This window comes from Nothoprocta perdicaria, unplaced genomic scaffold (genome assembly GCF_003342845.1).
Source record: "Nothoprocta perdicaria isolate Ctin4 unplaced genomic scaffold, notPer1 scaffold_156, whole genome shotgun sequence".
Lineage (NCBI taxonomy): Eukaryota > Metazoa > Chordata > Aves > Tinamiformes > Tinamidae > Nothoprocta > Nothoprocta perdicaria.
Window position 1 is genome coordinate 864,471 of NW_020454716.1, and position 13,220 is coordinate 877,690.

At 44.7% G+C, this 13,220-nt stretch overlaps 2 protein-coding genes across 2 annotated transcripts in view; both read left to right on the forward strand.

Moving 5' to 3' along the window:
* Window positions 1-4,940, forward strand: part of NDUFS3 (NADH:ubiquinone oxidoreductase core subunit S3) — a 6,407-nt gene extending 1,467 nt beyond the window's left edge. Inside the window, exons 2-7 of the mRNA XM_026035123.1 lie at window positions 41-134; window positions 551-648; window positions 918-1,067; window positions 2,335-2,460; window positions 2,824-2,943; window positions 4,166-4,940. Coding sequence (XP_025890908.1) covers window positions 41-134; window positions 551-648; window positions 918-1,067; window positions 2,335-2,460; window positions 2,824-2,943; window positions 4,166-4,333 — 756 coding nt within the window. The 3' untranslated portion in view covers window positions 4,334-4,940. The remainder of the gene's footprint in view (window positions 1-40; window positions 135-550; window positions 649-917; window positions 1,068-2,334; window positions 2,461-2,823; window positions 2,944-4,165) is intronic.
* Window positions 4,941-8,291: 3,351 nt separating this feature from the next.
* FAM180B (family with sequence similarity 180 member B) lies at window positions 8,292-11,093 on the forward strand. The gene is made up of 3 exons (XM_026035132.1): window positions 8,292-8,358; window positions 9,915-9,994; window positions 10,564-11,093. Exons 1-3 carry the CDS (start codon window positions 8,292-8,294, stop codon window positions 11,014-11,016), a joined length of 600 nt encoding a protein of 199 aa, XP_025890917.1. The 3' UTR covers window positions 11,017-11,093.
* The last annotated feature ends 2,127 nt before the right edge of the window (window positions 11,094-13,220 follow it).

Genomic DNA, 13,220 nt, shown 5'->3' on the forward strand with positions numbered 1-13,220 from the left:
GGGGCTCGGGGCCGGGGCCCGGGCGGTGCCGCCGCGGCAGCGGCCGCCCCAGCTGCATCGCGCTCTCTCCGCAGGTCCGGCGGTGGCGGCGGCGCAGGCCCGCGCGGCGGGGAGCTCCGCGGGAGAGACGCGCCGTAAGTAGCGGCCCGGCGGCGCTGCCGCCTCTCCGGCCCGCGCAGCAGCTTCTCTGAGCGCGGGGCTCGGCCCGGGGCTAGCGGCCTTGCCCAGTCTCTGTTTGCACAGCGGTGCTGCCCGTGCTGACACAGTGCAAGCTCTGCAGCTCTGCTCYGTTCCCCTGCGTGTGCCACGCTCCATACGTGTTGACGTTTAGGTAGAAACATCCCAAACGTGAGCTGAGCTCTGTAGCCTTCAGCTTACCTGAACCTGGAGCAGCCCAGTGCTGCCAGAGCTCCTGAGAGGCAAATAGAGTGTCTGAGAGGTTGTTCATTTGTTTGTCTGAACGTTTCTAACTAATTAGGGTTCGGAGCTGCTGCCGTTSTTTCTGGAGCTTACCCTGTTCTGATTGTGGAAACTTTGTTTTTCTCCGTAGCTACTGTCAGGCCCAAAAATGAAGTGGAGCAGAAGCAGCTCTGTGCTTTTGGGGAGTACGTGGCCGAGATTCTGCCCAAGTATATCCAGCAGGCCCAGGTAGGTGCTGTCCCTGGGAGGGGAGCTACTGCTGCCCGGCCTTGCAGGAGGCACACATGAATGCACAGGGCTTTGGTAGATGTGGGAAGTTGTTTTGGGGAACATAGATTGTCAGAATTAGATGAAGTTACTTCTGTTATGGAGCCTCCTTGCTTCATGTCCTGTACGTGTCTGCGGTACCCTGTCCTCTGCTTGCTGAAGTCTCCACTGGATTCAGTGCGGGATTCAATCCCATTAGCATCCAAACAACTTTTCCTTGCCCTGTTTAGGTGACCTGCTTCAATGAGTTGGAGCTTTTGATCCATCCGGACGGGATCATTCCGGTCCTGACRTTCCTTCGGGATCACACCAACGCGCAGTTCAAATCGCTGGCTGACCTGACTGCYGTCGACGTCCCGTCCCGGCAGTATCGCTTCGAGGTGAGGCTGCCTCCTCGGCGCGCGCCCCCGAAACCCTCGCGCGTGGCCGTGCCTTGGGATGCTGCTGCAGCTCTGGCTATGGACTCTGCTCTCTCACAGTCAGCAAATCCACTCGGGAATGGTGGTTTTGTTTAAGCATGGAACCATAATGGACATGGCACTGACACACTTGGTTCCCTTTGTGCTCTACTGCAAGTCTTTAAGGCATGTAAGCCAGCAGAGGATGCCTGGGGCTCGTGTGCTGTAAGAGGCTGGTTATGGTTTAGGCTGAAGAAATGTCCTTTCTCTGTTCAATTCRGGCTGACCCAAACAGGCTCAGGGTCAGAGAAGAGAAAATGTGAGCAGCATAATGGTAGCTTTTGGTTCCCAGTAAAGAGCAAGGATGACGAAAAGCAGCTTATTTATTTCGCTTGTTTTGGTCTACCCTGTGATGTTAAATCATTTACCAAATGCTGCTCATAAAACAAATTAGAGGATGATAGGCTTATCTTATGTGGATTTCCCTAATCAGAGGATGTCTGTTGTTTTGAAATATGTCTCTTTGCTTTGCTAATAACAGCTAACAGGTAGTTAAATTAGTAATGGAAGTGGTGTCAGGCTAAAATACCAGAGACTAGATAGTTTCTTAGCCCTCTGTTCAGACGTCAAGTCTCTTGAGGAAACTGAAGATTTCTGAATTTAGGATTTTTCTTTCATAAATCAAGGTAGTAAAGCTTAGAATTCACTTTTTTTTTCAGCTACCTGCATAAAGACAGTCAAAGATGATATGTGATGTGTTACAAATTTCATTTTTTAAGTCTGCTTGTACTGTGTGGGTTTTTTTTCCTCCACCAGAGGTTTTTAATAATCCTCATAWGCTGATTTTATCAGTATTTTTATATCCCCGACTATTCTAATTGTTTGCTGAAAATTAAATGAATTTCCTCTTTTCTTTCTCCCATTATGTGCTTAGCTATTTTCTTCGTGACAGATCCCTTCAGTGTTATTTTAAGATATGTATCCATTTTTTTGAGCTCTTCTTTATAAGTCATGTTTTCTGTATTTCTCATCCTTTTCATTATACTTCTAAGGAAAAATCAGAGATGTGCTACTCGACCCTCRGTTTTAGAGTGTCTGCTAGCACCTAGATTTGAAGTACTGCTGTGATTTTGCTGGAAAGAAGTTATTTGAAATAGTGTGCGTGTGTCTCTGCTCAACCAGTATTATACCATGAAGAGATCTGTAAAGTCTGTGCGAGACCAATGGTTTTTGTTTTGTTTTGCCTCAGATTGTTTACAATCTCCTGTCGTTGCGGTTCAACAGTCGGATCCGTGTGAAGACTTACACTGATGAACTGACACCTATTGATTCRGCAGTGTCTGTGCATAAGGCAGCAAACTGGTATGAAAGAGAGGTGAGCTGCAGCCCCCTTAGAAGTGGGACCTCTGTGGAAAGAGGCAGTTTTCCTGATGAGACTGATTCCCACAGTCTGTCTTCGGGAACAGGAGAAGAAAAGTTTTAGATACTCTTCTGACAGATTTCCTGAATCAGTTGCAGAGGCATTGCACAAAGCCAGGCAGGCAACTGCTTTTTTTCTGTCATAATATATAAATGAGTTCTCTTTCTAAATGAGAGCCTTAACTTGCAGCATTGTGCTTGAGAGCTCCTCTGTTTCCTCAGTTGTGTTGACCTCTGGATGAGGTGAGGAACCAAGGAACTGCTAGGAAGATTAAGATAGTGATAATGTATCTAAGTGAACTTACTCCTTTTTATTTAGGTTTGGGACATGTATGGTGTTTTCTTTGCCAACCATCCTGACCTAAGGAGGATTCTCACAGACTATGGGTTTGAGGGCCACCCTTTCCGGAAGGACTTTCCACTGTCTGGTTATGTGGAGGTAGGAGACACGTTGATATCTAAAATTACAAATCTCTCACTGTTGTCTGCGACTACTTTATAATCCTTGGTCAAAAAGGCCCTAAGAGACTTCACATCTCTGCCTTCCAGAGCAGTTGTGTGTACCTTTAGCATGGATATTTGAAGTCCTGACAAAGGACTTCATAACAATAGAGCCTAAGGCCAGAGACACTGCACCAATTTCATCTGCTATATAAAACCTAGGGGAACTGTCAGGCAAAGAAAGCTCTGGTTTTAGTGTCTCAGCTGGAATATTGAGCTTTCCATTAGAAATGTGGAGATTCCCAGAGGTTTAAAGGGCAGAGTCAATCTTTGTGCAGCTGTAACTTCATTTTGTGGAATGTTCACAGGCAAGTGCCCAGATTATAAAACTCCTCAGTTGCACTGACTTTATTTATCAAATTTTACCTCTATATTGATGATGAGTTCAGTAAGCATGTCTGGCCTCTGCTTCACRTTAAATGACCATCTTGCAGAAGCCCTCACACATGGTGCAGTTCTAAGACGAGCTGAGTCTCGGGAGAACATGGTGAGATGCTGTGCAGGGCAGCAGAAGTTTTTTCAGAGAACAGAAATGGCAGGGAATTCTGTGAGTGAGGATCACACAGCATCTCCTAACAGTCTTTTTTTGGCAATCTTGACTGACAGAAGGAAGACAAATTAAGCCTGCCAGAAGTGAACTAACCTACCCTTCATTCACGTYTTCTTTTCGCCCCATGTTGTGAGCTTTATGCAAAGAAGCCAAACTGAAACCAAAGAAACTGCTGCAGTAAAGCTTTATAACAATTCATGGGAATGGTACCCAAGTGTGGCACAGGGATGGACCAGAGGTTTTCAGTGGCTTAAGAGAACTGACCACGTTATTCCCAGTGGACTGCATGTAAAGTGTAGCTGGGGACTCCTAAGTCGGGGCTGTTATCCAGGACAGCTGCAGTGCATCATAATAAAGATAAAGGTTTTGCTGGAGCGTTCAGAGGTCATGGTAGCATCTGGATGGTGATTTTTTTTTGTTTGTTTTTGAATAATAGGGAGAATTGAAATTGTCTCAAACACCTGTGGCCTGCGTATGGCACAAGAACTGGGAAAGCCTGTTGTGAAGGGTGGCCTGTGAGCATGTTGTGATTGGGTACAGCTAACGGTAGAGCTCTTTATGCTGGGGATTGTATAACAACTACTAGCCTGTGTCCTTTGCACTATTACAGGTCCGGTATGATGATGAGGTGAAAAGGGTGGTGGCAGAACCCGTGGAGCTGTCTCAGGAATTTMGAAAGTTTGATCTGAATAGTCCTTGGGAGACATTTCCTGCCTACCGTCCTGCTCCAGAAACTCTGAAAATTGAAGCAGGAACCAAGAAAGAAGATGCAAAATAGTGCCAGAAGGGAGAGGCTGTATGGAACTATCCTTTCTGTTCTGCCATAGTATTTATAATAATAAAAGGTGATATGATATTCTTGTCTGTCATGGTCACATAGTGGTGGTGTCGAACTGTCTGAAGAGTGCAGGATGAAGAGCAATAATTTACGATCCTGATAGTCCAGTTGGAATATGTTTATCTTTTGTTTTGAGTCACAAGACACTGGATTTGTGTGTCTTTGGCTTGCAAATTGAAAGGAATCCAGGCATTTCCTCTGGCTAGGATATGTTAGATACACTGCRTCTGCTAGCTGTCTCTGCAGATGTAAATCACAGCTCTCACCAGTGCAAACGGTAGGAGCCTGTGCTGAAACAGCTGTGGAACTTGAGGGGATGGACATCAGTATTTCAGCTTTGAGGTAGGGACATAGTAGCCCAGCAAAGCTTTTCTAAATGGTTCTAATACAGCTGGCATTAGGACAGCACAAGTTAAGTGGATGTGGACTGAAGCAACTGTGGCAGTGACTACATTGTTTCCTTGGGAATTAGGTCAGTGTCTGTTCTGCTGGCRCAAGGAGGAGCTGTAGATAACCACTCACATGTCACTCCTTCACTCTGATCATTCTGATTTTATTTATTTTTTGAACCTAGTAATCTTTACTTTTCCTCCGGGCTCTGATCATACTACTTTTTGCAGTCAGAAACATCTACTCTTTCTCTAAGGATTTAAAGCATTTTTGGTACTATTTCAAATCTTCTAAGATCTGTGATATCATAGCATTATCATTGTTCTTGTGGAAAATCCCAACTCTTTAAAAAAGTAAGAGACATAAGATAGTTTCAAATGATCCATCACCTGTTTGAACAAGATTTCATTACAGCAATCGTAAATAATAATGTTGCTTGTCCCTAGTCCAGAAAATGCGTGATGCAGCTCTCTTACCAGAAAGCTGTTTACCTTAATTAAGGTGAGAAAATTAGCATATAAGATCTCATAAGACCATTCACTAGGAGTTTGTAGAGATCCACTGATTCATCACAGCACTTAAGGCTTTTTAATGATTACAAAAAAAGGCGGGAGGAGACTTGGAAAATTTAGATGTTGGGGATGAAGGGAGGGATAGAACAATAAGAATTTCAAAAAAGGAAGAAAAAAAGGCAGTTAGTTAATCAGTTCCAGTAGRATATGATTGTTTTTCAGCAGCAAAATCACGGAGTTGAACTGTATGGTAAAAATCAACTTCATATTTKTTTGTTTGTTTCCACCCTAGCCTTGGTAAGTGTTGACTTCCTCAATACTTTCCTCCCTTAATTTGTTTCAGGCTGCTGTGGCTTGCCATATTTGATACTCAGAGCTACATTCTCCATWTAAAATTAAAATAATTTGCCACCCTGCTTAAAAGTCATAGCTCTTTTGCGGAAGGAAAAGGGAATGCACAGAAATTAAYAGGAGTTCTAGATTTTATACAGCAGACAGATTTGGGGCTGATTAAGTCAGAAAATAGACTTTTTGTCTTTCCTACATGTTCCACAGCTGGTTCTGTTTTCTGGTGCACGGGTTCTTCCTTCATGCCAATGCCTCATGCTCAAGGCAGAAAAGTTCCTGGTGTCATTCTGTTACTGTGAAAATGCTTTRTAAAACATGTCTTCCCCCTGCTTTTTCTCTCCCGCATCCCATGTTGCTTGAGGCAAAATGACAAGATTCATGGCGTGTGTATCATAAAAATAAGTATTCCTCACTGTGATAAGCCAGAAGACTGAAAGTAGCTGCAACGGAAGGAAAACTGCTTTTTAAACATAATATGTGTGCAGAGGGTGAATTTGATTGACATAAGAGAGAGAAATGTTAAGACACAGTGCCATGTCAAGTTAAACAAAAGGCAAGATTTGCTGAAGAAAGGTACTCAAGTATATAGCCAGCCCTATGGGACAGGCTTTGGCTCCAGCAGATCTTTTATAAGCAGAATATTTGTTAATGGACCCACATCTCTTGTACTTTGTAAACTCCCTGGYTTCTCTAACAACAATTTACTCACTCAGACATACTCTCCCAGGAGATTAGGGGCCAAACAAGTTGGCCAAGCGGTGCTGGTTTTGGCATGTTACTTCCAGAGCTCCCACATCTGTGCCCCAAGGATTGTTCTCACTTGTCTTATGCTCTGATACTTCCTTGTTCCATGGCATACTCTCTCCTGCCCCAGGCAAAGCTTCATCTATCTGCAAAAAAAAGTCTGGATCAAGACCCAAGGAGCTCTTGGAGATTTTGATTCTGCAGATCTTTTTCTCCCTTTCCCATCTTACTGCTTGAAGAATCCCCAGTGGAAAAGGCTCAATCTGCCAAGATGCCCCTGCAGAAACCATGAGTGATGTGACATGGCTTTGAAGCTGTTTCTGCAGCAGGTGCTATGGCCAGAGCGTGTGTGGAGGGGACAGGATTATGCCCACTCAGCTGTGAATACCTGGTAAGGACAGAAATTTCTTGTGAGGAGCCGGTGTGCCACCTAACGYGGTATGTGCAGGGGCAATATGCTACTGGCAGAAACCCAGACTTGCTTCTGTGCACAACTCCCAAACAATTACTGCTGCTTTACAAACAAGTAAGGGTTAGGATATGCTTATGAACCCTCTCCAATCACCTTCCTATATGGAATAGTGAGAGATGCAGCAAATCTGCARATTCCCCCAGCTGAAGCCAGTATCTGGCAGTAAGGTTTATCTTCTGAATGGCACTGCACCAGTCACAGAAGCATRAAGTATCTTCCTTTGGACATTTTAGTTGCATGCTGTTCCTAGGAAATATTTCTGTTAATAAAGTCAAATGTGACTTTGCAATGTGACTTCTAGACAGGGTCATGTGTACACTGTGCCAGGGGACTCTGGCACAAAGCAGAAACACATCAATCTCACTGTGCAGGTGGGTCTTCAGAGTTTGCCTCCTGAATAGCATATTCACAGTTCAGTAAAAGATATCCCGAAGAAAGGAATGTAACTAAAGAAGAAGTAGCAGAAAATAATCAAAGCTGACAGAAGGTAGCTTCATTTTAAACTAGCCAAGGCTATACCATGTATTTTTAATCGGAAGACAGATTCTTTTTCCCTAAGAGACACCTTGAACCTGATAGAGATGATATTGCTATTTATTTATATAACTCTAGCAGCCAAAGAGCTCTTGGAGAGCCAGTGACCATACTGTGCTGCACACAGTAGAGATACAGAACAGCTTGAGTAGGGAYGAGGTACTAACAAAAGTGCAAAGATCATCAGTTTGATCATTATTTCTTTGCATTCGGAGGTATTATTTTGTGTGTTCACACKTTTTACTTTGTTATCCTGTTTGGATCTCTGTGTGATTTTCAATTTTAAACACATACATAAAAATGTAGGTTTCTGCTGCTTCTTTTTTTCCATTGTGGATTACAGCCTTATGGTAGGACAGATACTGGGTGAGAATGGAGTATGATGAAGTTTTGTCTATATAATTCACAACTCCCAAAGCAGACTGTGCTCACTGTGACCCAGAAGTCTTGTCCCAGCAAAAGATAAAGAGCTAAAGCCCAGCTGACTCCAGTCCTTGCTGTTTGTTATTAACTTGTCTCTCGGAAAGTTTGTTACATAACTGAGCAAGTGACATTTCTTCTGCTTGCTTGTACATTTGGCTGCAACTGATAACTTTCTTTAGTATATAGCAGTAAAAAAAAAAAAAAAAAACATCCTGTGGAAGAGTTTAAACCATTCTGCYAAAACTTTCACGGCAAAGTCTTCAAGTTTCCAAAATATGATGGAAAACATTTTTTGGGGACAGCAAGTTCAATTGCAAGCCCTTCCCAGGGCTGGACGCAGAAATAGAGAAAGATGGATCTGCTCCAAGAGAGCCTGCTGGGAGCAGAAGCAGCAAGGAAGGAGCACACAGCAAACTCGCCTCACACGCAGCCTTGTCCGTGGGGCAGCTGCGAGCCCCGGCCGGGCAGCGCTACCATGCTCCAGGTGCAGCTCAACGCCTGGCTCATCCTGTGCACGTGTGCTGGATTCCCGAGGCCGACAGGTAGGGAAGGCACCTRATAGTGATGTGGCTTCTTGGCTTGGCAAGTGCTTGTGCAATTCCAGTGGTGTTACATTCTGCTTTCTTCTTCAAATGCAGTCAAACTCATTGGCAAGCAGTGCTGACAYAGGCAGAGAGACTTTAACTGCACTCCCAGCTGGATTCTGCTCTTAATGAGGAAAAGAAACAAGGAGTTTATCTCCTCAGCGTTTTGAGACCCCTGCTACTTGTGGTGTCAGAGAGAGAGCAATATCTTTGCTGAAAAAGACTCCCTCTGCAACAGTGTTTGTGGATTTTCTAGATCCTGTTGAATGATAAAATCTGTCAAATGATTAAAAAACCCTATTTCCCCATGTTCAGAGGACTTTTATATTATCATTTGAATACATTGTTTGTTATGTCTTGTTTCATTTTTGAATTACTTCAAAAAAAGTCTAATATAAGATAGCCTAGATAACAGTTTGGTGACTTTCAATAAATCCACTGACTTTGCAGCCAATTAGATATGTTTCAGTAGAGATGTCTGTGAACTCAGCTGCAGGAGGGTGAAATGTGGGTCAGTTAGTTGAGAGAGAAGCCCAGAAGYTTCAGGTGAAGACATATTTTTACCTCAATTCTAAGCCATAATAGCACATTGCCAGTGCAGGAGGAAACAGCAGCCAGCATCCCAGCTCACATTCCAGAGGATGCAGCTGCCTTACATCAGGGAGCCTGCAGCTGTTCAGAGAAACAACCTCCTTAGCCAGCAGGGAGAGCAGCACATCTTCCAGGCGGCTTGCAAATCTCCATGAAAAGCTTTAATCAAGGATGGAAAGTTGGAAGTGTATTCGTGGTAGTCACCACACATATGCACAATTAAACCAATCTTGTTTTTCTGTAAGCATCTCCTGACATTAACCCTCAAGCACACATTTTTTTTTCTCTCTCATATTAAAAAGCCTTTATACTCTCTACATAAAATATCAGAGAGCTTACTATTTCTTGCCAACTTTTTCTTTTCTGGTGCTTCTGTTCTCATGCCCAGAGCCAGTCAGTGATTCAAACTGTGGTTCTGTGTATCAGCGCTGTTTCATCTCTCTGACCTGAAGAATGAGCCTCTAACCAGTAGATGATCTTGCTTACCTGACTGCCCTGATAAATGCAGAAAAGGGAAAGGTTACAGCCTTCCTGTCGAGGTCCTGGGCTGAGACTGCTTTTTATCCTCCTTTAAACAAAGATCCCAGGGTATCATTASCTTCTTGAAAAACTAGGAAGCACCTAAAGACACCAGTGCGAGCTCCAGCTCTAACCCGCAAAGCAGGTGCCTCGGCTCCCATRGGCTTTGGCTCTGTAAGCGGGCAGGCTCATCATCCCCAAAGCTTCCACTTGGCCCCTTTAACCACTKCTGCTTCTCTTACAGAGCCTGCTCTGCTCACCCAAAATCTTGCAGTCAGCATCTGCCATATTAGGTAAAATATGAGCAGCAGCTCAAAAATGCTGAGGACATGACTGACAAGTGAACAACAAAAACAAGAAGGGCCAGGATCGTGCCCTCCCAATCTCTCTCTAATGTTTTCCAGATGAGCATCTTTACAGCCGGGACGGTGCCGGGGCGAGCGTGCATCATCGCCGGCCGGAGGACGCCGCCGTGCTCTTAGAGGTCGCCCGTGGGCCGCGGCTCCGCTAGCGCCTGCTGCTCCCGCCCTGCGGCGCGGAGCAGCCCCACGTGCTGCTGGCCGCATCGCTGCTCCGAGCATGGAAAGCCATGACCTAATCCCGTCTGCACTCGCCCTGCCCCAACAGGCGTCCTCCCTCGTCCCTCCCCTCCCTCACGGACACCACAGATGTTGCTGGGAGGGTCCCTGAGCGCAGGGTGGATGCTGCTGCCGGGTGCCTGCGATCCAGGCTCTGCTTCCCCCTCGGAGGGGACTGATCCTGGGAAGGGCCAGTGCCTTCTGTGCCCCTGGGAGCTTGGGGCTGCCTGCTGGGGCTGCTTTGCCTCCTGTCAGGCCTCTGGCTGCCTCGCTGGCTCACGCATGGCCCAAAGGGAAGGTGCAGAGCAGGGCAGGGCTCATGGGGATGGATTCGGTCAGGGTGAGGAGGGTCCTGGGCAGTGAGTCAAGTGTCCTTCTCAGTCCAACCTGGGTTTTGTCCAATTTGCGGATGGTCTCGCATCTCCATGAAGGTTTGTACGGGACTGTCTGTTGGCAAGTGACTCTTCTCTTCCAGATGCTCTGGGCAGGGCTGGAGATTGAGGCTAACAGGACGAGGCCAGCAGTCCAGCTACGGGATGAAGAGCTGGCCTCCCTGCGCCCAGCACGGCGGTTCCTCCAGGTGTTTGAGAATGAAGTTCCCAAAACACCGGCAGAGATTGAGCAGCAGCTGCACTATTATTCACTGACTGATACGCCTTTGCCCATTGTGGAGTTTGACCGTCTCCTTTTCACCAGTGTTTACTGCGCCTATCAGATTCGTTCCATTCAGGGTCTGGATAAAAATCTCTGGATCAGCCTTTTTTCACAGCTGGTTGATGAAATCTTTCGTGATCTCTGCAAGGGAGTTTGCCCAGCAAATTCCACTCTCCTCCTGGCTTCCTGGCCTTGGAAGGAGAAGCCACCACATTTAGCATTGCTAAAGCAGTTCTACCCTTCCAACCTGGCAAGGACCAAGAGAGACACTTAGTAAGAGGAACTGCCCTCACAAAGGACACGTGAGTTCAGCTGCATGCTCTGCTGTTCTCAGTGCTGGCAGTCATTGCAGGATGATGYAGGATGCTGCGCAAGGACACCTCCCCTTTTTGGTCCTGCTTTCTGCGCTGTGCTGCCAACCTCTGAGGGATTTATCCACAGGCTTTCATTTTTAAATGAAGTAGGACAAAGCTGCAGAGTGTATTTCACCCTTTCCTCTGTGTTGGTGAAGTGGGTTGTGCTGAGGGGGCTGGATTCTTCAGAAGCGTTACCCCGCTCGACCTTTGATACTTAAAAAGGGGATGTCCTGACMTTGTTTTCTGCACGGTGTTAGTACCAGTGTACCAGCTGAATTTGTCCTCGGTAATGCAATTTTGCCTCCTTATATTCATTCTCATCCATTCAGCTGAATGCAGTACTTTTTCTTCTCTCCAGGAGCCCACAGGGTAGATGCTGTTATGTTTCACCATAAAAGCAATGCGTTTAATTTCAGATTTCTGGTCATGTGACATCCTATTTTAAATGTCTGAATAAATTTCCTATATTCTGTATTCATTTTCCTTAATGAAAAGCAAACAGCTCTCCCCTCACCCCAATGTACATATTCTGTGGAGCTTTCTGGTATACATATATCACACTTGCAAATATATATATACTGCTTTGTATTTATGATTGTTATAGGTTTGGAATACACTTCCTTATATCACATTTAAATTCCTATGGATCATGACCTAGTTATTGCAACTGTAGATTTTACTTCTTCTGTGAAGTCTTTTTGAACAGCTATGGCACTTTACAAGCCCAGTGTAATAAATACACAATCTCTATCCTCAAAAACAGGAATGTAATTATTTTGTAGAACAAGAGCATTTAAATTTCTTTGTCTTGCACACTGTATTGTAGAATTAAGGGAATGTAATTAACTACCCAGGAGAGTTTTGATTTTTTTTTTGTTTCTATTGGCTTCCTGCTGTCATTATAGGTACATTAAATTTGGACATGCCTCCCTACATGGTGAGAGCCTTAATTCCCTTCGTGTCAATATACTTTTAATTTCCCAGGTTCAACAAAAGAGACACTCAAAACAGGAACTGCGCCCTTTTGACCTAGTTTAGTTTTCTCCATGCTATTGTTACCCGACAGATGGAGAGGAGAAGCAGTGAGACAGGAAYGAGAAGCCTGGAAGCAAGATGTCACAGAGAATGGTTTTATAGGTCAGATCAAGGCTATAACAGGAGAGATGGATTTATAGAATTTACAAGGTATATTTTTTTCCAAAAGATGCAGGAATTAGGATTAGTATTTTCTTTAATTTCCAACTTCAAGACAGCTAAATTAACATCTCAGTGGCCTTTTTTTTTTTTTTTTTTTTTTTTTTTTGGTATACCTTCAATTTCCACCCTTCACACTTCACCTGAACATGTCTTCAGTCTTTAATGTCTAGGATATGCAGGGGCGATATACTGACCACATACAAATTCACCTCGAAAAGAGAACTCAACTTAAAGCCTGGGTTGGGATGGCATCAGTTCATGAAAATATTGTCTTGTTAGAGATACCAAGTCTGAGCTTTGTGAATACCTGGATAAAGGTGAGGCTTTGGCTTGGTCACTCAGATATAGTAGTACTGCTTTGACTTCAGATTTTCACTAGGGGCTTTGTTGTTTACTGAGCAGATTACAAGCTAAAGTCAAGTGATACCACAAAGGTGCATGCACATTTAAGCTGGGGTACTTTTGCAGTTTATGTCAAAAGAAAGACAAACCAGGGCTCAGTTGGGTATCCAGCCCAACTTGAACAGGCTAGTGCACTGATCAAACAGCTATGAAGAAACCACGAGCCTACTAGATTCCCATTGCTCACCTCAACCTGTTAGGTTATGACTATCCTCCCATCCTGCAGGAACATAGTATCAGACCAGACTCCAAGGCTCCAAGGAATAYGGTCTGATAGGAAAACACTGTAACCTAGGTGCTAAAGATATCACTTTATAGTGTCTTTGATCACATTTTGGCTAGGTTAGTAGTATGGTGTGAGGTGGTTAATCATACTCTTGTATTCAAGGAGATCACTGCCAGGGAATATACTGCTACTGCACGGCACACCACTCATCCAYACTCATGAGCGTGCACCACGCGCGCGCACACACACACACACAAACACAGATTATAAAATACATGTTGTGCTTCTCTTACTTGG